General features: G+C 35.2%; 1 protein-coding gene across 3 annotated transcripts; it reads left to right on the top strand.

The window, feature by feature from the left end:
* The first annotated feature begins 8,584 nt into the window (after nucleotides 1–8,584).
* Nucleotides 8,585–26,184, top strand: LOC114669588 (extracellular calcium-sensing receptor-like). 3 transcript variants are annotated; one of them, XM_051922147.1, is made up of 7 exons: nucleotides 8,585–8,797; nucleotides 9,451–9,745; nucleotides 10,152–10,958; nucleotides 11,163–11,399; nucleotides 11,577–11,700; nucleotides 23,885–24,160; nucleotides 26,087–26,184. In XM_051922147.1, the coding sequence occupies exons 1-7, from the start codon at nucleotides 8,601–8,603 to the stop codon at nucleotides 26,179–26,181; spliced, it is 2,031 nt and encodes a 676-aa protein (XP_051778107.1). In that variant the 5' UTR covers nucleotides 8,585–8,600; the 3' UTR covers nucleotides 26,182–26,184. The 3 variants fall into 3 exon arrangements, with proteins under 3 accessions (XP_051778107.1, XP_051778108.1, XP_028681605.2); XM_051922148.1 differs by lacking the exon at nucleotides 23,885–24,160; XM_028825772.2 differs by lacking the exon at nucleotides 26,087–26,184 and having other exon boundaries at nucleotides 23,885–24,810.
* Nucleotides 26,185–27,205: the final 1,021 nt, after the last annotated feature.

Genomic DNA, 27,205 nt, shown 5'->3' on the forward strand with positions numbered 1-27,205 from the left:
CCATTGCAGATAGGTAATACACAGGCTAAAACACCCACAGTTCCATGAAGAGTCTCAATCAGCCTAACATTCTCATTAAAAGGATTTCCAAATGTGATTGGGGCACATGGGACTGATCAGAGTGGAGTTTGATCAAACATTATTTGGAAAATGTACCTCTCCTCCTGATGAATAATCAGACACAGTGTCTCCATCAAATATTTGACCTTCGTCAATATCTCGTTGGTCAGACATAGGTTCAAGGGATATGATATTCCCTGCAACTGACCCAACAACCCGCGCATTCATTTTGTATGATTAGATCCAGCTAGACTAATCAAATTTACGGCTGCATTTGAAAAACTGACCTATCCCAGATGAGTGTCACCGGCATTAACTTATCCAAGATGAGGCACCTGATCTCGGATGATTTAAGCGACGTACGAAAAATACCCCCAAGGATAGGTCTTCAGCTACAGGGGTGATAACATCAACAACAACAAAATAATTACACAGTTTGTAATTCATCATAACTTATCAGATCCATGGAGATTTCTAAATCCTACCTAAGAGCATATTCTTTCTTCTCACCAGTACATTATTGTTACTCAAGAATTGATTATTTCTTTATAGACAACAATTTTTTGCCCATGATCAAATCATGCAAGTACAACACCATTGATACCTCCGACCATGCTCCTCTGATCATTGAGGTCAAATCACTATACCCCATATGCTTATTGCACAGCTGGCATCTTAACCCCCTGTTATTAGCTGACTGGAACTGTACAGAATTTATATCCAAGCAAATTGATTTTTTTAGAGACAAATGCATCCTCAGAGGTCTCTGCAGGAATACTCTGGGAAACTCTGAAGGCATTTTTAAGAGAACAGATCATTTCAAATCTCTCCCACAAAAATAAATCAGAAAACAAGAAGGCATTACAGTTAATCAGTGAAATTACAAGAATAGATCAAGAACACACTAGGTCTCCAATTGACGCACTTTATGGGAAAAGACAGGCTTTGCAATCAGAACTCAACCTCTTCACAAGAAAAGAAATGGAACACCTCATTTTTAAATTGTAACATCATTACTATGAACGCAGAGAGAAGGCTAATAATATCCTAGCTCAACAAATGCACAAGTAGGAAGTTTGTAATGCAGTATCAGTAATTACCAACACAGATGCACACATTTAGAGTCTAACTATAAGTCCTTATATTCTTCTCACTTTAAAGAAGACAAGACATAATCTAATGTGTTTTTGATTCTTTACAGATACCACAGCTAGATACTCTTAAGTACAGAGGAACTTAATTTAAATTAGCTCCCCATTAATTAGCAACATTAATTAGCAACATTTTTAGAAATCAGAGACAATAAAATTCTACCTCAAACTTTTCCCTAAGCATTAATTACCATCTTTTCTAAGAAAATAAGGATTTATTACAATGTGCATCATACAGACCAATCTCACTTTTGAATAATGATGTTAAGATACTCTCCAAACTTCTAGCTGGTAGGATTGAGAAAATGTGTCCTTCGGTAATATCACAAGACCAAACCAGATTTATTAAAGTTAGACACTTAGCTTCTAATCTTCAATGCCAGTTTAATGTAATATATTCACCCATAATGTCTAACGCTCCGGAGATCCTATCATCTTTGGGTGCAGAAAAAGCATTTGATATGGTTGAATGGGATACCTATTCACCATATTGCAAAAATTTGGGCTTGGCCCAAACATATGTGCATGGATCATACTACTGTATACCAGTCCAGAAACTTCAGTTTGTATTAACAATATTATTTCAGACTACTTCAGACTAGAACGTGGTACTAGACAAAGATGTCCCCTGTCACCATTGCTATTTGCATTCACCATTGAGCCATTGGCTGTTCACTTTCAAAATGCATCTGATATAAAGGGGATTAATAGGGAAGGACTTGAACAGAAAATATCACTATATGCAGGTAATATCGTATTATATATTTCAGACCCACAAAATTCTGTGCCTGTACCCCTAACAGCACTAGCAGAATAAAATTAATTTTGAATTCTTAAGCACACAACATTAGATTGCACAGCTTCCCTTATATCATCGCAGATCATTTTAAATACCTAGGGATAAACATTACAAGTAAATATAAAGCTCTTTTTCAACAAAATTTTGATGACTGCATGGAAAAATGTAAACAAGATGCACATAGGTGGTGTACCCTCCATCCTCACTTTAGCAGGGAGAATTAACACTGTCAAGATGAATATTATTCCAAAGCTTCTGTTTCTATTTCAAAACATCCTCATATACATTAACAAATAATTAAAAAAAAAAAAGTTCAATCATAACCTCCTTTATTTGGAATTCAAAACATCCACGCATCCAAAGGGCGACCCTACAATGACCTAAAGCAGATTGTGGCATGGATCTACTTAACTTTTGTTTTATTACTGGAAGGCAAATATGCAAACTACAAAAATCTAGACATTGAAACAAATAAATGAACACACACAAGCTTGGTTCACAAAAGAAATACAATCCTGCAGTACTTCTTTATGTTTCTTGCTTTGTACCCCAGTAAATACAAGTTATCATCAATATACTAACAACCCAATTTTATCTACGGCACCTCTACATGATAACCAACTTTTTCCATCCTCTCAAACTTGCACAGCTTTTAATGTTTGGAAAACGTACAAGAATAAATCATTTAGAGATTTGTATATAGATGTCTTTGCATCCTATGAACAATTACACCCAAAATTTATCTTCCCATCAACACAATTTTTACACTATTTTCAAATTAGAAAAGAATTGAATTTAGTTTTCCTAAGTTTGACTTTATTGTATGGAATGTTACTTAACAATAAAAAAAAAGATGATAATGACATGTGATGATAATGGACATATCCTTGGTCATTGATAGTGCTGACCAAAGTGTGTGGTTGTATAGGAGTTAAGTACATGTTAAGTTCTTTTGTACCTGTTCTGTGGTTAATGATTACAGTAAAAATGTAATCCCGACTGCTTTTGGTGCCATTTGGTGACTGTTATCATTTTGCTTAGAAAACCACAGTGGACTGCTTTTTTCTGCAAATTTTGTTCAGAAAAGCTATTATTTCGGAGTATAACTCACAATTATCTTAAAAAGATGACTCAGTGTCAGATGGATTAGCAGGACAAAGTGCTTTGTGCATACTTTTTTGATCAAAACTTCTAGGACAAACGGTCCTTGATAAGAATAATTAACGAAACATCTCAAAGTACAGAACCCCACATGAGATTTTGGCATAATGAACAGACTGTCAAAAAGAGAGAGACAGAACAGGGCTCAATATTAACAGTTGCCAGGTGGCCTATTGGCACCCAGGTTGAGACACCTAGCAATTAGTGCACAACCATCAATGGCAACTCCTTTAGTGATGCACTGGTTTTTCAGCAGTGGATCAAAACTGTCCAGTTCTTGCTCATTATGAGTAATTGCCAGATCTGTGCCAGCTACTAGCTAAGGTTTATAATTAAGATAAAATGAAAGCTGCACTCATGTGTCTGCACTTCCTGGCTTCCCTTTATGCAGACAAAGAAATTTAATAAATAGTGAAACAATCAGCCACCATGCAAGTGTGTGGAGTTGCATATGCAGGAGATACAGAAATGTTGTTTCATGTAGCTCTGTGGTTACATCCCTGTCTTGTAGAACAAGCCCTTTGAAACCAGCTAGGAGACGAACACGAAGGGCTGAAAAATCTGCGGCCATTACAGTATGTCAGCATGTCCAATAAAGTGTGTGAAGATGAAATGGTACTGTAACATGTGCCAGGAAAAAGTCAGCCATGGTGAAACTGAAGCGAAGGTGTTTGGTGCTACAAATTTCATAAGCCATTTAAGATTATATCACAGAGCTTAAAACGCTGATTGTTGACAATTTTCATTAAACACCAGAAAAAATCTTTTGGCACATTTGTTCTGTTCTTTTTGATTGTTTTTCAAAGTTCTGAAATGTTAAAAAAATTAATTTTATATTTTACTAGTAATAATTATCTTTCTTTTTATTTGAATAAAATACACAAGGATCAATATTTTAGAAACCAAATAAAGGAACAATTAAAAGAAATGGCCCTGAATATTTTAGAAAAAATAAAAAACATGACAAGCTATAGGTCATACATGAAATGCTCAAGTGCCTTCAGAGTAAATGCCTCTAACTCCTCAGCAGTTCACTCCAGCGCAGTTCTGTAGCATTGCAACTGCAAACTTAGATGTCAGAACCACATTTGCCTAGAGGTGAACAACCCCTTGCATACTGATAACACTCGCAAGGGACATACAGTTTGTTCCTGCAACATGTAAGGTTATAGAGACCATAACATTATTTAGTGCAGCTTTTCATTTACTTGATTAGAAAAGAACTACCTGTGCTACCGATCTGAAATGTAAGAAATTAATATAAACCTCAGTGTTAATGTTTGTAGTGCACCATGCTTTTGCATATGTCACTGTTTTATGCCATTTGATATGTGATTAGTAAAAGCAGTGTTAATGTTTGTGATGCACCATATATTGGAAAGACAGAGACATAGCAACCGGGTGGACACACAGCCAGACACACAGACACCTATAGCCAGACACATAGACACCTATACTTTAGTTAAGGTGGAAGAGATGATGTACTTGAAATGCCTCTTGTTGTCATAAAGAACCTGCCAGTAATCCAAGTTCAGTCGACATCATTCAGCTTCATTCTATAGCTCTTTTACATTAAAATATGAGGAGTATTGTTACACGTTTTTGGTAGCATAGTGTTTGCTATACAAAATGTGTATATTTGTTTAATGAATTTGTTTAAGGAACAAACAAGGAATCAGATGAACCTCCATCCATCCATTATCCAACCCGCTATATCCTAACTACAGGGTCACAGGGGTCTGCTGAAGCCAATCCCAGCCAAAAGGCAGGAAACAAACCCCGGGCAGGGCGCCAGCCCACCACAAGGCACACACACACACACCCTCACACCAAGCACACACTAGGGACAATTTAGGATCACCAATGCACCTAACCTGCATGTCTTTGGACTGTGGGAGGAAACCAGAGCACCCGGAGAAAACCCACGCAGACACAGGGAGAATATGCAAACTCCACGCAGGGAGGACCTGCAGATGGACCTGAAGAAGAAAATAAAAAGAAAATCTGTGAAGTTGTGAGAGGCATAGTATCTTGGCATCTTTTGGAGGAAAATAATAGTTCAAAGCATGTACAGCATACACCTCAATAAGTGACAAATCAAGTTCAGTAGGTCAAGGAACCACATTTTATAGGACCATGGGGCTAGACAAGCAACTCAAAGCAAAGAGTGGAAACATGCATAAATGACCCAATGACTACTGCCATTCGCAAGGCAAATTTTGACAAATGAGCAGTCCTTATAAAACTTTTTAACACTGTATATTATGTTCTTAAAAATAAGAAACCCTTAATGTCCTTACTTCTTCTACTGGATCTTCAAATGAAGAATGGATCTGATCTGACACAACTGCCAAGCTACAGGTATGATCAGGTTAGCTGGAGGTTGTCACGAATATGTGTCAGAAGATCACCCTCCAAGTTCTTCCCAGGTATTTGATACAACATACACCACTGATTTTTGTTTTTGTTTGAACTTATAAGTAAACAGGGAGACCTGGGTTGGTTAAGAAATACACCAACCTTGTTGGCAATATTTGATGGAACAACAGACAAGAGTTTCCAGGAGGCAGAGATTTGTATATTTAAGATATGTCAGTGTAGGGGAACCCAAGTGGTGTTCTTCAGCCTCCAACTTGTCAAACAAGCACATGCTCAAGGAATTTATGAAGCTATACAGCAGTATTTTGTCAATCACAGAATTGATGAGTACAAGGACAAGCTTCAGGGAAAAGCTTATGAGCTTATGAGCTGTTGTAAATTTAGAGCAAAAGAAAAACAGTGGGACTACTTAAACCAAAGAAAAAACTAGAATGTGTTATTAGCATGCACTTTGTGACACACTACCTAAACTTGGCAATCCTTCAGGCCATCAAAGACAATATCCTTATAGAGGACTAATGTTACCAGTACTCAGAAAAAACACCAAGAGAACCAGTAGACATTGCTACTTTGCTAGAGACAAAAACCAAACAGGTGTTGACCCCTTGGATTCCTCACATGCAGCGTGAAGACCTTGGAACATCTTATGAGGTTCTCCTCTTTCAATTTGACCAGCTGAAGTTTTTGGAAGAGGATCATTTCAGAGGGATCCTTTTCTCTATTAGCAGAGAGACCTGCTGCATATCATCTCAAATCTCAGTCCTTTATTTCAGAACGAACGCCATACTGTTAATGGCATGCTACATGCCCTAAAAAGAGAAAAGCCTAGGGCTCATTGTACTGCAACAGTCACCTGGAAGAAAACTGTCAGAATACACGGTAGCTGTCCTGTAAGCTTCTGCTAGACTTAACGCCCCATGCACAGGTGTTGAACTAATGTGTGTTCTGACTGATGACAGCCACACATACACCAAAGTGGATTGTTTCAAGTGTAAAAGAGGCATAACTGAAGCAAATCTCCAACAGTTACTTACTGGTTTTTACTGTTCTGTACTATTTAAAATGCATACTGTGAGATTTGCCCGGACACCACCAGTTAGAAACCACATCTTTATAAAAGTCACATGTTTATTAATCATAAATAAATACAATCCCAAACACACACAGTGTACTCAACACTAATCACTCCTGTTTCGGGCTTCTCTCAATGTCCATGGCCACTTGTCTCCTCCTTGGAGCTTTGTCCTACTCCCACTCCCAACTCTGGCTCCCCAACTGTAGGAAGGCAGCGCCAGGTGGCTGTTGACGACCTTCTGGCAGCACTTCCTGGTGTGGCGGAAGTGCTGCCCTTTGCACCGGAAGCACTCCAGGCGTCCCTGGCAGGTTAATTTTGCCTGGTGTGGCGGAAGTGACAGTTCTCCGGGTCCTATGAGGTTTAAGTCGCCCCCTGGCAGTGGCCATGGGTCCCAATGAGTTGGAAAATCTCTCCTTCTCTCCCGTGGTCCTTTCCTAGTCCAGGGCAGTTGCTCCCTCATGACCCGGAAGACATAAAGGTCTCCTTCCGGTCCCTTTAGGCGCCCCGACCGGGTCAGAACCCCAGCCGTCTGTGACAATACATATATACATATATAATACTAGGGGGCTCTGCCCCCTGCTCACTTCGCTCACCAACCCCCAGGCAGGAGCTACGTGCTAGTCACTTCGCGGATCTGCTGCTCACGTATGGGGAAGCGGATGTACAATTTAAACAGACTGTTATTTTCATGGGAATTGTTACATATGCATAATAGAGCTAACTATATTACATTACAGCGAATAATTAACCATAGTAAAAAATAGTAAAATGTAATAAATTGAAAAAAATTGTTTCATGTTGCGTTAGAGGTATTCGTTGCGTTATACATTTTCACTCAGTTTGGCTTTGAAATTAACACACAAATGGTTTTTAAACTTCCACTTTTACTGTACATTTTTTTAATTAACTTTTCGTCAATATCACAATGAATTTTGATTCCGTGTTTGGACTTACATCATGATTTTGATTTTGAATACTTATGTACATGTGATTTCTCAATTTTTTTATTTTTAATAAATTTGCAAAAACCTCAAGTAAACTTTTTTCACGTTGTCATTATGGGGTGTTATGTGTAGAATCCTGAGGAAAAAAATGAGTTTAATCGATTTTGGAATAAGGCTGTAACATAACAAAATGTGGAAAAAGTGATGCGCTGTGAATACTTTCCGGATGCACTGTATGTGCTGCAAAGCAAGATATCACATGGTGGGTCAAATATCATCCCTTTTATACCAAAGTAGTAAAACTGTGGGTTTTTTTGTGCCTGTCGTTGTGGCAAACACTTCAAACATTATAAAAAAAAATAATTTCAAAACCAACAAAGATACTATACTCTAACATGTGCTGGGATATCATGCATATCCAATATATGCAATTGCAGTACATCTTTCTTTCGATCATCAAATAGAATTAGTGCAGCTACTATGTTTAGGTATGTACTATATGAATTTTATTGTCTTTTTTAAAAAAGAAAACAGGAAAACTAAATGAGGCAAGAACTGAAACTTTTTCTTCTTAATCAAATAACAGTAAATCAGCTGTACCTAACAATTGCTGTAGGAAATCATAAATTGATTTTACTGTTCTTGTGATAATCTACTGCAAATGATATAATGGTTATCATTTTATGATATTAATTTCAAAAACACTTGCTTGACAATGAAACAAGTAAATAAAAATTAATTTAATCATGGCTTTGTGATCACAGACTACATAAACAAGTATTATGAAATGGATGAGTTAAATTAATTTCCTAATATCACAGTGGAATTTTGTAATTTCTACAACAAAATTTCATGCTAAAGTTGCCATTTCTCCTGAGGCACATTTAATACTGAACATACCTGTAGGAATTAATGGTTGAGTGACAAGAAATTTTACTAATCAGAATGACAGTAAAAGTAGCTACAGTATAAAAAGCCAGGGAGGCAGTGTGAAGTATCTCTTTGTCAGCTAAAGAGTCTGCTAAATAAATATGTTCACATTTCTTTTGATAGTGTCTCTGACAACAGTCAGAGCAGAGCTAGTATGCAGACTTTGGCGAAGAAGTGAATTGCCAATGTTTTCAAAAGATGGGGATATTACTATTGGAGGGATATTTGCTTTCCATGATAACCCCATTGATGTCAATCATCCATTTAAATCATTGCCTGAAGAAACAAAATGCAAAATGTAAGTAACAATTTGCCATTTACATTTTTTCTTGAAAAGACAAATTATTTTCATAAACCTTAAAGAAATTAAAAAGGTTTATGCCAGTATAAAAATAGAATAGAAAATATAAACATTTCGGAGTATTTTCAGATTTTTTTTTTCTTCTGCAGAATTGATCTAATAGGGAAGAAACCCTATAAATTGTTATATCTTTGATCTGTTATATAATATAAACTCAACACTGTACTATGCTTAACAATTACACATTTGTATGTATTTTTTTTTTCAAAAATCATTTTAAATCCTGTTCATTTTATAGAAATTTTAAGATTAATTCAATTTATTTAATCACAGATTAAAATTAATCAAGAACAGATACTAAAAGGTTATTATTTTAATTGAAGATATTTTAAAAAAGAGCCTATGGTAAATTATTTTAACAAAATTGATTTTTGGAGTTAATTATGGAGTCAATTTATAGTGCTATTATTACTTGGCTCCCTGTTTGCTTTCTAGTCCTATCACTAACTGTAACACTACACTTACCCTGATTTTATGTTTATTTTCCTGTACATTTTGCACTGTTTATATAACAATTTTATTAAATTACTTAGGTAACTAAATCTACTAATAACATGATAATTATTATATGTTTTAATACATTTTCTTAGTTTGAATTTTAGAGAACTTCAGAATGCTCAAACTATGATTTTTGCAATTGAAGAAATAAATAACAGGACAGATATCCTCCCTGGAGTAACTTTGGGCTTTAAGATTTATGATTCTTGCAGGGATGTCAGGTTGGCTATTAAATCTGCAATGGCTTTAGTAAGTGGGCCAGATGGTAGACTTATCAATGATGATTCTTGTATCAAGCCACTTACTGTTCCGGCAATTATTGGACAATCAAGCTCATCGCCATTAATTGGAATTGCAACATCCCTTGGACCTTTTAATCTGCCAGTGGTGAGATGCTGTAGTTTTTAATGTTTTAAATGCATTCGAAAATGTAATATTTTGTTTTGAAAAATAATTATATATTCTTAAATATGTGCTGTGATGTTACCAAATATTAATTTATTAGTTTGATCAGGTTTAAACAAAGGAGTGGCTAATATAAATTCCACCACTGATACACTGTGTAAATTATCAATGCTTAAACTGTAATACAAAAAAGACACTTTATGAAATAAAGTTTGATTATCATACGCTTTGCATTGTTGTTCTTGCACTGCATATGAGAATTAAAATGAAAGACAACAAACATTTGTTAAAAAATAACCAACAGAAGTTTGAGTTGAATTGAAAAGCATAATCCTTTCCACATTTCTAGACATTTGTGTTCTACTTCACGATTTCTTTCTTTGTACAGATCAGTCATGGTGCTAGTTGTGCATGCCTCAGCAATAAGAAACTGTTTCCAACTTTCTTTAGAACAATCCCTAGTGATTACTATCAAAGCAGAGTCCTGGTGCAGCTCGTGAAGCACTTTGGTTGGACTTGGGTTGGTGCCATAAGAAGTGACAATGACTATGGAAACTATGGAATGTCCACATTTGAGGAAATTGCACAGCAAGAGGGCGTTTGTATTGAATATTCAGAAGCCATTTACAAAAGTTACCCAAGAGAAAGGTATCTTAAAGTTGTAGACATAATAAAAAAATCCACCTCCAAAGTTATTATTGCATTTGTGTCATTTAATGACTTGGAAATTCTGCTAAGAGAAATGTTTCTACAAAACGTAACAGGATTTCAATGGATTGGCACAGATTCCTGGATTTCGGCTAAAAATCCAAGTATTCTTGAATATTATAAGATAATGAGTGGAGCAATTGGAACAACAGTAAGCAATGCCTTCATACCTGGTCTCAAGAATTTTTTGCTGAATGTCCGTCCATCTGACACCCCCGCCAACACTGGTATGACAGAGTACTGGGAATTTCTGTTTAGTTGTTCTACAACTAAACAGAACCAGACAACACGTTTGCCTCCATGCACAGGATCTGAGAATTTAAGCGGACTGGATAATCAGTATACTGACCTCTCAAACATAGGCAAGGCAAATAATGTATATAAAGCCACATATGCTGTTGCATATTCACTTCACAATCTACTGGCATGTAACACAAAAGATCTGAATAAGACATGCTCCAAAAACTTTAAAATTGAACCACTACAGGTACAGTAGCTTGTCATGCTGCTCTTTCATTTTCAAACATACTAGACTAAAAGATGCAAACTGAATCATTTACTATCTTATGACTAATATTTTAATCTCTTATGCCTAGTAATATGCTGTTGCAAATATAAAATTAAAAAACAAATCTGTTTGAGTCTTTAAAACAAGCAGACTGAAAAGAATTAATGAATTGATTTCTTCCAGCTTCTTCAGTACCTGAAGACTGTAAATTTCACCACCGGCAACGGAGAAAACTTCTATTTTGATGAAAACGGAGATCCTGCTGCTAGAGTCAAAACATATGACTTAATTAACTGGCAACTTAGTAAAGATGGCATGGTGGAATTTGTAACATTTGGAGCATATTATGCATTCTTATCAGAAGGACAACAATTTGTGATCAATTATGATAGCATTGTTTGGACTGGAGCAGACAACAAAGTGAAGTTCTCAGTTTATTTTAGTAACCGCCTATACTGTTTCATATTACCTTATTCATGTTATCATGATCAACAAATCACTACATAAATAACACATGCAAAGATTTCATATATATAAATATATGTAATTTTTTTTTTTTCAGTTTAGAAAGAAAACCAGGTATGTTTTATATTTCAGGTGCCCAAGTCTGTATGTAGCGACAGTTGTCACCCTGGCACTCGAAAAGCTGCTCAAAAAGGAAGACCTATATGTTGCTATGACTGCATACCTTGTGCCGAAGGAGAAATTAGCAACACCACAGGTAAGTCCATCTGTAATTTATGTCAATTTACAATGAAATAAATGATCCTGTAAAGTATAAATATTTTTGTTTTTGCTTGTTTTCACTGATATGCACATAAAACAAAAATTAAAGGAGAGCACCAAGTTTATATTTTACTGTTTTTTTACCAGTGATATAGACACACAAATCCAGATGAGCAAATGCAAACAAAAAAGTGAGGATATGGGAATAAGTAAAACAGCTAAAATAATTGAACTCTTCATTTATAAACTTGTTTTTTTCTTATTTGAACATAAACATTAATTCTACTGCGGTGGGTTGGCACCCTGCCCGGGATTGGTTTGTGCCCTGTGTTGGCTGGGATTGGCTCCAGCAGACCCCCGTGACCCTGTGTTCAGATTCAGCGGGTTGGAAAATGGATGGATGGCATTAATTCTTTTTTTTTTTAATATTTTTATTTTATTAATTTTCATTATAATCATTCCATACAAACAGATCAATTTATAACCCAACAAATTTGAAAACAAATCAAACCCCACCCCTGAGAAGGAGAGCTTAGCTAAAGGAAAATTTCTTTAAGCTTTTTAATAAGGCAACATTAGACAAAAGAAGGGGAGAAGTAAATATCTATATAAATAAGAGATGGAGAAGGGAGTTAAATGCAATAATAGTTAATTCTCTTATTCTAAAATAATATTGATTAAATCCTGCCATGTTTTGAAAAAATTTTGTACAGATCCTCTAACTGAAAATTTGATTTTTTCCAATTTCAAATAATATAAAACATCGATTTCCCACTGACTTATAAGAGGAGACTTAGGATTCTTCCAATTTAACAAAATAAGTCTGCGTGCCAAGAGTGTAGTGAATGCAATCACCATTTGCTTGTCCTTCTCCAATTCCAATCCATCTGGAAGGACACCAAACACAGCTGTTAATGGGTTAGGAGGGATTGTGATACTAAGGCTGTCTGAGAGGCACTTAAAAATTTTTGTCCAAAATGATGTTAGTTTGGTGCAGGCCCAGAACATGTGACCCAGTGAGGCAGGAGCTTGGTTGCAGCGCTCGCAGGTTGGATCCTGGCCTGGAAACATTTTGGACAGTTTTAAGCGAGACAGATGAGCTCGATATATAATTTTTAGTTGAATAATTCTATGCTTTGCGCATATAGAACTCGAGTGAATTCTCTGCTTTGCTACCTTCCACTCCTTTTCTGATATATTGATTAAGAGATCTTCTTCCCAATGTCCTCTTGGGTCTTTGAAAGGTAGGGACTCTAATAAGATTTTATATATTGCGGAAATAGTGTTTGTTTCCTCGGAATTGAGCAGCATTTTTTCCAGCATTGTGGAGGGTGCAAGGTGGGGGAAATCGGGCAATTTCTGTTTAACAAAATTTCTAATTTGAAGATAGTAAAAGAAATGTGTAGCTGGGAGGTTAAATTTTGAACGTAATTGTTCAAAAGATGTAAATATGTTGTCTATATAAAGATCTCTGAGCATTTTAATCCCAAAACTTTTCCAGGTATTAAAAACTGGATATACTTGCGAAGGTTGAAAGAGGTGGTTCCCTTGCAGAGGTGCCACTGATAAAAGATTTTCCATCTTAAAATGCTTCCTAATTTGGTTCCATATTTTGAGTGAGTAAAGCACAATTGGGTTATTAGTATATTTGCGATAACTTTCATTTATTGGAGAGCAGAGCAGGGAATATAACGAAGTACTACAGGATTTTACTTCTATTGCAGACCAAGCCTGGGTATGTGCATTTATTTGTGTCCAGGTTTTTATGGCTTGTATGTTTGCTGCCCAGTAATAAAACTGAAAATTAGGTAAAGCCATGCCACCTTCTGCCTGAGGTCTTTGTAGGGTCGCTCTTCGGATACGTGGGTGTTTTGAGTTCCAAATGAATGAGGTTATTATTGAATCTAACTGTTTAAAAAATGATGTATTGATGTATATTGAAATGTTTTGAAATAAAAAGAGAAGTTTAGGAAGGATATTCATCTTAACAATGTTAATTCTTCCGGCTAGAGTGAGATGAAGGGTTGACCATCTATGCAAGTCTTGCTTAATTTTTTCCATACAGACGCCAAAATTTTGTTGATAAAGAGCTTTATGTTTACTTGTGATATTTACCCCTAGGTATTTAAACTGATCTGCTATGGTAAAAGGTAGGGTGCCTAATCTAATATTATATGCTTGTGAGTTCACTGGAAAGAGTATACTTTTATTCAGATTAATTCTAAGACCAGATATCTTTTGAAATTCTGTTAGTGCTGTTAAAACAGCAGGGACAGTGTTTTCTGGGTCCAATATATATAAGACCATATCATCTGCATATAGAGAAATTTTCTGTTCCAGTCCTTCTCTGACAATCCCCTTTATCTGATAAGAATTTCGGCAGTGAACCGCCAGTGGTTCAATAGCGATTGCAAACAACAGTGGCGACAAGGGACATCCTTGTCTGGTACCACGTTCTAGTTTAAAGTAGTCTGAGCAAATTTTATTAATACAAACTGAAGCTTCTGGACTGGTATACAGTAGCTTGATCCAAGCACAAATATTCGGGCCAAACCCAAATTTCTCCAGTGCAGTGAAAAGGTAATTCCATTCAATCATGTCAAATGCCTTTTCTGCGTCTAATGATAGTAATATCTCTGGGGTGTTGGATTTTGCTGGTGAATATATAACATTAAACAAGCGTCGGAGATTTGAAGATAGATGTCGGCCTTTAATAAATCCAGTTTGATCTTGTGATATTACCGAGGGCAGCACTTTCTCCATCCTTCTAGCTAGGATTTTTGAGAGTATCTTAACATCATTATTCAGGAGTGAAATTGGTCTATATGATGCACATTGTAACAAGTCCTTATTTTGTTTAGGAAAGACGGTGATTAATGCTTGTCGAAATGTTTGAGGTAGTATTTGGTGGTCTTTAACTTCTGTAAATGTTACCAATAAGAGTGGAGCTAGCTGAGTGGAGAATTTCTTATAAAACTCTACGGGGTAACCATCAGGGCCTGATGATTTCCCGCTTTGTAGTGACTTTATAGCGTCTAGTAATTCTGTTAGCGTTAGAGATTTATCCAGTTCCTCAGCACTTAAAGCATCTATTTGTGGTATTTGTGAATTATCCAGAAATGCATTAGATTGCGTGTTGTCTTCTTTGGGCTCAGTGGAATATAAAGACTTATAGTAATCTCTAAATGTGTGCATTATTTTATTATGGTCGATGATTTCTTCTCCATTCTTGTTGGTGATTACTGGTATTGCATTGTGAACTTCTTGTTTATGAATTTGTTGAGCTAAAAGCTTATTAGCTTTTTCTCCGTGTTCATAGTAATGCTGTCTAGACTTATAAATAAGTTGTTCAGTTTCTTTAGTTGTTAAGATGTTAAGTTCTGTATGCAGGGCCTGCCTTTTCCTGTGAAGAGCTTCACTTGGACGCCTGGCTTGTTCTTCATCTATTCTAGTAATTTCATTTCTTAGCTCTGACACTTTCTTGGTTTCTAATTTATTTCTATGGGAAAGATATGAAATAATCTGGCCTCTTAAGAAGGCCTTTAGAGTTTCCCAGAGTGTTCCTGCAGAAACCTCTGTGGACGTGTTTGTCTCTAGGAAGAAGCTGATTTGTTTGGATATAAATTCTGTGCAGTTCTCGTCTGCCAATAAAAGAGGGTTAAGACGCCATCTGCGAGGTGAGTATGAGGGGCTTATTGATTTTAGCTCCAAGACTAGAGGGGCATGGTCAGAGATAACAATTGTGTCATATTTGCATGATTTAATTGTAGGCAGAAAATTATTATCTATAAAAAAATAATCAATTCTTGAGTAGCTATAATGCACTGGTGAGTAGAACGAATATGTTCTTGAGTTTGGGTTAAGAAACCTCCAGGGGTCTGATAAGTTGTGATCATTTAAAAACTCTGTAATTATCTTTGCAGTATTAGATGTCGTCCCCCCTGTCACAGGAGTCCTATCTAAGAGTGGATTTAAAACACAATTAAAGTCCCCAGCCATTATAATTTTATGAGTGTTCACATTGGGAATGGATGCAAATAGATTTTGCATGAATTCCTTATCAACATTGGGTGCATAAACATTTATCAAAATCATTTTACTGTTATATAAGTTGCCCATGACCATCACATATCTCCCTTCAGGGTCCGACACTACCTCTGATGCTACAAATGGAACTGTTCTATGTATGAGAATTCCCACCCCTCTAGTTTTCTTTATAAAGCTAGAATGGAACATTTGGCCAGTCCAGTCTTTTTGTAATCTGAACTGATCCTTGGTTAGTAAGTGGGTCTCCTATAGAAATACTATTTTAGCGTTTAAGCCTGTTAGGTGAGAGCATACTTTTCTTTCTCTTTAATTCGTGATTCAGGCCTTTAACATTCCAGCTCACAAAGTTAACTGTCCCATCATGGAGACATTGATTCTGAGTTTTTAATGTCATTTATAGTTTTAATTGGTAATATGGCAGTTTTAATCTTAGTTTCAAGATTCCCCATGAGTTGTTGCATTTTAGCCTGTTGTTGCATTGATATTTATAATTATAAGGATTACAAGAATAGATTAGATATAACCTGCTCTCCTTCTCTCCCCCCTTTATCCCCCCACCCCCCCATTTTGCCTCCCCACATGAGGCTAGATCCCACTTCACGATGTTCCAGTCCTCTGACATACGAAGAGACAGAGCACGTCCAAAACAAAACAAACCCCACCCTGCAGCGGCGTTACAGAATTAAAACAGAGATATCTTTTACAGTTAAATCCTTAATACTATCTGCCGAAAATGTTCTCATTAACAATATTTAAGCTTGAAATAATCTTCAGCGCTTTTAAGTTAAGATATTAAGATTTAAAAAAAAAACAAAAAAAAAAAAAACAACCCTGGGAATGATTTTAAAAACTAGTCTAGGATAAACCTGGTAATTCCTACTGTAATAGTATAATGGTAATTATATAAATAGTAGAACAAGCAATAAACCAAGGGTATGAAGTTAAACAGTCTACTTTAAGGTATAGTAAAATAAAAATAAATAAATAAATAAAAAAAATAATAAATAAAACGAATCCTACTTTAATCACTTCCACATTTTCACACTCACGTCTATAACTCTATAACTCTGATTAAAACATAAACATGTAACATATAAAGTCCAGATAAAAAAAAAAAAAAGAAAATAAGGGATGTATAATTATAATACCAGTCTCTTTAAACATGGATCCAGCGATCAGATCATAGGTCCTTCCCGTGCCTTGATAGAATACGGCTCTTTAATTTTAATTAACTTTCAAAAAAGTGTCGGAAACAGCTTCTTTAATTCTTTTTCAGCTTCTTCTTTGCTGAAGAAAATATAATGTTGATCTTGAACTTCCACTTTCAGTTTGGCAGGATACAAGAGGCTGTATTTGATATCGGCTTCCCGTAGAATCCTTTTAATGTCGATGTAGGATCTGCGTTTTGCAGCTGTTGATGGTGAGAAGTCGGGAAAAATACGAATAAGATTATTTTCGAATATAATCTCTTGCTTGTGTCTGAGAAGTGCCATCACATCAAGCTTACATCTTAGTCGCTCGAAGCGGACAATAAAAGACCTAGGTTTAAAGGCGCTTGGTATCTTTGTGTAATAAGCCGTGGCTATCTCATTGTCGAGTTTAAAGTCATCTCCAATTATTTTAGACAGTAATTCTACTGCAAATTTCACTGGGCTTGAGCTTTCTCGTTTCTCAGGTATACCCTCAATTCTTATATTATTTCTTCTGCACCCATCCTCCAGGGCTGCAAGTCTGTCTCCAAGTTTTTCGCATTCCGAGTTCGCAGCTGTGGCTTTTTCATCGGCGTTAGATGCCATTTGTTCCGCTGTTTCCACTCGAGCCGTGAGTCCCTGCTTAACGTCTTCCAGCTGATCTGAAACGTCATTAATATGATCATCAAGCCTTTTCAGTTTGGAATTAGTTTCTTCAATGTGTTCCACTAATTTCTCCAACATGCCTTTAAAGTTCACGTCGAAACGTTTAAATAGACGCGTTTCCTTATCTTTGTTATCCTTCTTGAGCTCAATGGCCACCTTCTTAAGATCATTTGTGTTATCTTTCTTAAGCTCATTCTTAAGCTCCTTCATGGCCGTAACCATGGCAGTTGACTGTGTAGCGATCATCTCTTTCTGTGTAGCGATCATCTCTTTCAGTTCAGACAGTTCGCTTCGGCTTTCGTGCTCCGCAAGTGAAAATGCAGCTCCTGTTACAGGCTCGCGATGAGTAGATGAGAGCACGTCCTGCAGAGCCCTTTCTAGTCTCGAATGATCCTCAGAAATCGGCGATCCCTCGCGACCTGTATCACTTGCGCCTTCGCTCCCATTTTCACTCTCGACTGGAGACGATACAATGGAGCGGGGTCCCAGGAATTCTGCGCACTCTTCTGCCTGTTCCAGGTCAGTCTCCGTGAGGCCATACCTTACACTTGCACTCAGGCCGGAAGTCTGTCCGGACTTTGATGCAGCTTTAAGTTTCTTTTCCAGTTCCTTCTGACTTTTCTTCTTGTTACTCATGCTTGTATATTGTAGTGGAAGTTCCTTGGTCGGGTTAAATACAGGATACCTCTAAATAATATGAAATACGTGGGAAAATAAAGCCGCTGCTAGCGGAGCTCTGCTTCAGACGTCCATCTCCTATAAACGGATGAAACCAAAACCACTGGTGCAGTGGATGGCATTAATTCTAATGATTTCTTGTTTTATGATTTAAGACTAACATTACTTAGCAATGTTAAACATATGTATTTCAACAAGAAGTTATATTATTGAATATAAAAACCTTTTTACATATCAAATCAGATAATTCATTTTGAATTCCCTTTCACTGAGGAAAAGTTTAAATCATACTAGAGGAAAAAAACACATCCTAATTTAACAAAAAATACTTTTTATAGTTGAACTAACTCAGGCACTCATAAATGCAATAAAAAGAAATATTTCTGCAGTGATGTTTGTTTTACGTCATTGGCAGTTAATGCACTAATGCCAAAGGATTAAACAGACAATGATAAGTAAAAAAAGATTCTAGGCAGTGTGGCATAGTGGTGAATGCTTTGGACTTCAAGTCCTGAAGTTGTGGGTTAAAGTCCTGCTACTAACACTGTGTGACCATGAGCAAGTCACTTCACCTGCCTGTGCTGGAAGAAACAAAAAGAAATGTGACCAATTTTGTGTCAAATGTTGTAAGCTTCCTTGGATGAAGGTATCAGCCAAAGAAAAAAAAAATAATGCAAATGTTCAGGCTAACTTGAGCTAAAATCAACCGTACAGTTCTTATACAGGAATAAATAAGATGAATGGCTTGTTTGTGTTGTATCTAAAATGCTTTTGCATGTCTAAAAGGCACAAAAAGGTTACTTCAGAAAAAAAGATCTTTACATTCTATATAGATGTTGTTTTCTAAAGAAAGCTTTTAATATGGTAGGTACCAACCATAACTTGCATTGAAAAAACATCTCTATAAAATGACAACATTAAAGTCTAATATTTATTGTGTTGATATTTGCTTATTATTCAGTTCTCACTCTGTCCAGGTCTGCTTAGCATTAAAAGATAAGTTTGATACTTTTAAAGTTATTTTTTCACAATTGTGGCATATATTTATATTATCCGTAAAGTTGTGTTATTAAGTGAAGCTCTAATTACATGTTTCCTCCAGAAGCTTACAACTGTAGTCAATGAGGCACCAGAAAAAAAAAAAACAAACAAAAATGTGAACACTATCTGAATACATACACTTCAAAGACAAGAAGAGTCCTGCGTATTGATTCACATCTGGATAGTGAGCACTTATCTTAGATGTGTCCGGCATTTAATATTTGCAAAGATGTAGTTTTCTTGTGAACTTCCAAGAATTTCTAATGAAAATATGGTTTCTTTTCTCTGTTTTTTCCCTCTTTACTTACATGGCAACCTTTTAGTCCCAAAGTCATGGTTATTGATAGCTACATTCCCAAATGCCTCAGTTGAAGGAAATTGTCTTTTTGCATGACCTTTGGGAGTCATGGCCTTAGGGTGAGCCATTGTACACTATTATGGTGATATGAAAAATGAAAATTTAAATTTTCTATGCACTGAGACAAACCAGTTCTCATTATATACAATCTAAATGTGTGACTACAAATTTGATGAAACTTTAAGCCTCATTGAACTTTACATCTATAAGAGAGAGTACACTTACAGTGAGCTGCAACACAAAAGAAAAAAAATGAAAGGCAAAATTGGGGAAGCAAACTGAGGAAGAGTCTTTGGATATCTGGTGGATTTATGCAGAGAATGTAAAAAAATGACTGTATGGGAGAAATGCCTTTGCTGCACAGAGTGGTACTTAATGGCCATCATTGTGGAGATATGAGGCAAGTCCAATATGAAGCTGGCATTTGTGTTATGGTTGGGGATTTAAGACGTTACAAGCAACTGCTTCAAAGTTCCAAGATTACTGTACTGTACTGCATCAGACACAATTTTTAAAAATGTATTTTCACCATGCTAGGTATGCACAGTTATAAGCTATCTTAGTTAAAAATGCAGAGCATTTCCAACTGGCTCCATAGCATCCTTAACACAGTTCTTGTTTGCATAAAAACTTCACCCATGTAGGTATATATATATCATCCATCATCCAACCCACTATATCCTAACTACAGGGTCACGGGGGTCTGCTGGAACCAATCCCAGCCAACACAGGGCGCAAGGCAGGAAACAAACCCTGGGCAGGGTGCCAGCCCACCGCAGGGCGCACACACACACACACAAACGCCAAGCACACACTAAGGACAATTTAGGATCACTGGACACACGTTTAACTGGGACGCGGTGCAAGTAAAATTCTGGGCTAATACTAAAAGTGCCAGAGAGCTGGCTGAATCATGCCACTCAAAAGAAAATGCCATTAGCAGACTCTTGGATCTGAATCTAGCATATGCAGGCTTAAAAAGAAGAACACCTAAATAATAAAAAAGATTTTATAACCAACACCCTCCGAACCCCACCTTTTTGATCCGCCCCTTCACTTGCACCTCCACCCCTCTCATTTGCTATTGCCTTTGTTTCTTGTATGTCTAAATATTTTCCTCTGATGATGACACCTGCATGTTGTCAAAACCTTAGGAATAAAAAACTATTTTAAGATACGTGATTCATTATATCCCTTTGTGGATTACAAGCTACAAATATGCAAATTGGATAGCAGAACATTGGTTCCATAAATATATATGTGTATATGTGTGTGTGTGTTCCTTTAGAGAGAGCACCACTAAATTTGTGTTAAAAATGTAAAAAAGTATTTCCATTTCTTCTGTTGTAAGAAACATAAAAGGAGGGAGGGTTTCTGAAATTGGAAGGTTTGCAGCTTCAAATGTTTAAGGCTTTTGTTTCATATTTCTACCTGTACTCTTTATGCTGAAGTGCTGATGAAGAAAAATATTTTTTTTATTTATAAATACAGCTTCACTGAATCAGAAGCAAATAAATGTTTGTCACAATTATGAAAAAATAATTGTGATTTCTAAAAATACTGCTTATCTTTATATTTCTACCAGGACAGGCTTTTACATGCAACATTTAATTACAAAAAGTAGGGACCAAATATATGCTTTGAGATATGCAGTTGTTTAAAACATGAAATTCTTGTAGAGGACATTTTCTGTTTAATTGAATGAAATTGTTTTGTTGCTAATCAGTAGCTTTCTTCTGAAACTTGATTTGCTATATTTTATTTTATTTTTTGCATACAGTAAAGCATTATACTAAAAAGAGAACAAGAGACAGAATATTAACGAAAAAAGAACTACTTGAAAAAGTGATCAAAAAAGTGATTTTGATTAAAGATAGTAACACTTTAAAAGTGCTTGTTAGGATCCATATGCATTTTAAAATTTTTGGGCTATTTTCACAAATTTCATAAAATTCTTTGCACAAATAATCAATTTCAAATTTATATATTGAAGAATGGACCCTCTACACTTCCTCAGAGTATTTTGTTGTGCTTTCAATACTGAAAAACACCAATAAATGTAAAACAAGAAGAAATTACTTGCCAGTCTGTGGACCTTAAATGCTGGCAATTTTATATCTAGTCCTACACCCTCATTGACTGAGAACTACCTCAATAAGAGGATTAGTAGTTCTGCTATATTTCAGTGTATTCTGTTTATTTTGATAATGTATACTTTTAAGTGATAGCAGTAAAATTTGTTTGAAATATCAATGTAAAATACTTAAATTTTGGAAATTAAAATACTTGGGCACAATAACATACTGTACTTACCCAATCTGCTGATATTGGTCAAAGGACTGGTTTCCATTTAACTTTTTGGTTCACATTCTTTTTTCTCATAATCCCAGCCATTTTGACTGTGAAGCAGTGCCTATCATACAGCAATTACATGATGAGAGGGACAAGAACAAAAACACAATGCAATTTTCTGTTCAATTTCTCTTACACTATGCTTCATTACAAGCCCTTAGATGCCCTAGTGCTTTTCATTAGAACTCTTTTCTGTTTTTGCCCCTCTGTTACAAATTTTGCATTTTGCCTAGCATCTCTGTTATATCCTTGATTTAGGTTTCCTTTGATGTGTTTTGACCACCTCTTTGTTTTAAATTCAAAATATTTAAAATATTTTATTTTCACCTATTTCTTGATTTTGATCTGGCTATGTCATGGCTTCTAATATACTGAATACTGTCATTCCTATTTGCATGGCCAGTTTGGCTTGCAGATCTGACTGGGCATGACAGAGCACAGCTGGGCTTAATTCCCCAAGGCTGAGTTTTCTCTCCAATAAAACTGATATTTGATGGTTGCTTTGAGTAGATGAATGCCTCTCATCAATTATTCAATCTATATGAATGTAAGGGGAGCTCTTTCTACCAACGAGATGACAATTGTTATTTCAGCACATCTCCACTGGGAGTCGAAACATTGAGTATGAGGGCAGGCACCTTCCAAATATGTTCCAGGCATATCTGACTAGTGACAAGATCTTGTGATGCCGCAAACGTATGCAGTACACTCATGTCTTGTTAGTGATATACTTATAAAACTTGTCCTCTTTGAAAATCCCTTATCCATATTTGCTTAAATAGGATAAGCATTGGATTTATGATTTTCAGCTTAAAAATAGACTTTTATATTACCCTCCACAAGCCTGAGAGGAAATTTGAAGACATACTAAATGGATCTCATAACTGTAAAGAATTTGAAATATGTGTTTGTTGCTTAGAATGTCAATGTTTTCTACCTTTATATGCTTCTTCTGACCTTCATTTTACCCTTATTCAAATCAAGAAACAAATTGTTTTGTTTGTTATACAATATCAAACACCATTCTAGGTTATAATAATAATAATGCATTTCATTTATAGGGGCACTTTACATTAGCAGTAAATCTCTAAAGCAACTCATGACACCAATAAAGAAATGTATAATGATAACCAGGAGTAACAGGCTAATAGAGGACATGAAATGATGTGCAAAGTCATTGACAACATGGTAATATACCTGTAGAGTATGCCTGCTCACTTCACCTGGATTTTGTGTTTACATGCCATTTTCAATTAGATTGCGCATGTTCTTACTTTTTACATTATTTAACTTAAGTGCAGACATATTTGACTTATTTTACATATTTAACCAAAAAAATGATTGTGAAATGTTCAGGCAGTTATATTGAAGTAAATACAATGTTGATCAGAATAACGGTGATTATTCAGTTTACTAAGATTAACAATCTATCCAATAGGAGGGTTTTCTATTTCATTTGTGCCTTAGGATGTTCCTAGGCATGGTTTAAGAACGTTCATTTTCTTTAATTTTGTTACTGGGCTTTAAACTAAAGAACTGTATCCAATACGTGTAGGCTGTCTCCTCTGCAAGTCTGTGAAATGAAATGTGTCTTGTTAATAGTATAACTATAAGAATTCAGTAAGTAATGATAACAAAAATCAAGTTTTTTCATAAAAATTGGAGCAAATTAGTTGAATATTTAACTTTTATTTTACCAGCTTTGGTCAAACTGAAATAATTTTCATTGTATTATAGTTTCTTTTTATGTTTCTGTATTTGAATTAAATAAACATAATCACATTAGAAAAAATATGCTGTATGTTTAAAAGGTGATTTATAACTATTCTTCTTTTATATATATATAGATTCACCAAACTGTCTGATGTGTTATGAAGAATACAAATCAAATAAACAAAAAGATCAATGCATCCTCAAAGACATTGAATTTTTATCATTTGAAGAGAAAATGGGCATACTGATGGTCACATTGTCAGTTCTAGGAGCTTCTCTCACAATGTCCGTTGCTTTGATTTTCTACATGAACAGAGACACACCTATTGTTAAAGCTAATAATTCTGAGCTAAGCTTTCTTCTTCTCTTTTCATTAACACTGTGCTTCCTGTGTTCCCTTACATTCATTGGTGAGCCATCCTACTGGTCCTGCATGCTACGACACACTATTTTTGGAATTACTTTTGTTTTGTGCATTTCATGTGTTCTTGGGAAAACTATTGTTGTGTTAATGGCTTTTAGGGCCACACTGCCTGGAAATGATATAATGAAATGGTTTGGGCCAATACAACAAAGATTGAGTGTTTGCACTTTTACTCTTGTGCAGGTACTTATATGCCTACTATGGTTATTAATTTCACCACCTTTTCCAAACAGAAACCTAAAACACTTCACAGAAATAATAATCATTGAGTGTGCACTTGGATCACAAACAGCATTTTCTGCAGTTTTAGGCTATATAGGTTTTCTTGCTTTATTATGCTTTATCCTTGCATTTCTAGCTCGTAAACTTCCAGACAATTTCAATGAAGCGAAATACATCACATTTAGCATGTTAATATTCTGTGCGGTTTGGGTTACTTTTATTCCAGCTTACATTAGTTCACCTGGCAAGTACACTGTAGCCGTAGAAATATTTGCAATTTTGGCATCCAGCTTTGGTTTACTTTTTTGCATTTTCATTCCAAAATGTTATATTATAATTTTAAAACCAGAGCAAAACACCAAGAAACATATCATGGGTAAAATACCTTCAAAATGAATGACTAACAATATGTCCAAATCTCTAGAGCACTGATCACTTCTGTTTGTATCACATATTGAATACTATTGTATGTGATTCAACACAAAATAATATTTAAAACTACAGTAAGGATGATGTCTGGATTTCACACATTTTATTTTTTTCATTTGAAAAATGTGGTGAGGAGAGTGTGCAACATTAGCTTAATGATTACTAAAACATTTTTATCCTTTTGATTTGTGTAAACATTAAAATAACAAATTTACTGTCTTTTCCTGGTTGCAAGAAAGAAAAATTGATGGAAGATATATTAAACATACCAAAAAATGTAATGTGGATTGTTCTAGCACTGTTTTAATTGACTCGTGTTAGTTAAAAAAATATATGGTCAATGAATAATCTTGTAAACATGGCAAACCAATATTATATTTGCATACTAAATAAATAATAAATAATACATGTATTAAAGGTTCATTCTGTATTTAAGAAAACAAACTGTGAGCAATTTAAATTTACTTCAATTCCAATTCAATTTCATATGAGAAATCAAGGTTGATAACTGCACACTTATTTAAGGATTTTAAAATATAACACATGCATACTTTTTAGTAACAATAAACAACAGGGAAACCAATACTGACTGTGTATGTACCTTTTTGATACCTACAAAATTCGCCCAGTTCTGGAGCCCATCCAGACAGCACTGGGTACAAAGCAGGATCCAGACACAGAAAAGACACTTAGATAGCTCGAGGTGTTAAACAACAATGCTAACTAATGCACCATTGTATTGTTCACTTCAGGGAATAAATTCTTATTGTATAAACACCTTCAGATGGTAGAAGTTTGCTACACTGTTACTAGATTATTTCACCCTTAATTACCTATCCCTTATACGTAATTGTTTGTGGTACATCTCAGAAAAAATAAAAAGAATAATATAAAATGTTAATGCCAGATGGCTATGAGGTATACAGTTATTAAATAATGCTACAGGCTATCTGCTGCTATACTGCTTTGACTCCATTCTTCAGATCTCTCTGGTAACCAGGTGTCTGGATGGAAGTATTGGAAGTTACCTTCACAACCCTAAGTTGTACTTACAGTTACTTTTTTCCTTAATTGGTTTTATTGTTTTCATTCCACCATAGAAATGCATTATAAAATGTTATCAGCTTTGTAAAGGTTTTTTTTAATCTTATTTGCTTAATATTGTACCTCATACACTATATAATTTACTATTGGTTACTTTAATTCTTTTTCATTTGATTATAATTCACATATATTTTCCATTGCCTTCAATCTTTTTCAGACTGGACCAAAATTAAGTGGATTGTCTGGAAAAAGAACATAATCATATACAAGCTGAAAAGGAAGGGCACCTTCTACATTATTATATTTTTATAGAAAACCTGGAAAAAGTTTTTTATTTGATTAATAAATGTGATCAGAAATATATGCATCTGCTAATTTTCTTTATGTGCTTTTTACGACATAAGTCATGGAGAGGAGGTAAAGCAGAACCTAACCCTGGATGATTTCAAGGCACATTCGCAGACAGACCTGCAGTGACTTAAGTTTAGTCAGTTTAGACCTTCTAACCAAACAAGAGTCCTTAGCAGAAACTCACACAAAACAGTGAAAAACCAAATACAGTCAAACCAATCTGTAATGGAGTCAAAGTATGACCACTGTGAAACTTCAAAATTACCTACCACCAGTGAATGAGATTACGTTACAATTTAAAATATATTATAAAAAGCAGACATATGCAACATAAGATAAATCAATCAATTAATGTGTCATACTGAAACATTTTGAAAATTTGGATAATGCCAGAAAATAGCAGACAGAAAGTTAAATTTAAAAAGTATTGCATTATCAGTTTTAAAAAGCAATATCAAACAGGTACAGTCACACCTTCAAAGGCACAAAAAACACCAGTGTTAAAAACTTTTATATAAGAAGTGTAAATGCTCTTTTTTCTTGCAGACAAGTAAAACTACATTAGACAATAAAGCAAATTGCTTTTGAAGGTAAACAATATGGGTAGTTCCTTTAACTGCATAGCAAGTCTTTTAATTACAGAAAAAATATCACCAATTAGTAAAAAACATTATTCCATAATTATTGTAAGACAGATGCTAGAAAGTAAAAAAGAAATATTTCTTGTGATGACAATGTTAAAAATTGCATTGGTGATAGCAGCACCACACTTGGTCCATAACTATAAGCAATTTACATAATCTAGCTATGCCTTTAATATGAACATTTTAATTTAACTAGTAATTCTAAATAGGTCTACTATGAATAACAGTAGGTGTGTGTGTGGGCAGTTGTGTGATTCGATAGACTGGCATTATGTCCAGCACTGTCCAGAATAGATCCTTCTTTACTGGAATGGCAGTAATTAACAAAGATGGTGTTATTT

This window comes from Erpetoichthys calabaricus, chromosome 2 (genome assembly GCF_900747795.2).
Source record: "Erpetoichthys calabaricus chromosome 2, fErpCal1.3, whole genome shotgun sequence".
NCBI lineage: Eukaryota > Metazoa > Chordata > Cladistia > Polypteriformes > Polypteridae > Erpetoichthys > Erpetoichthys calabaricus.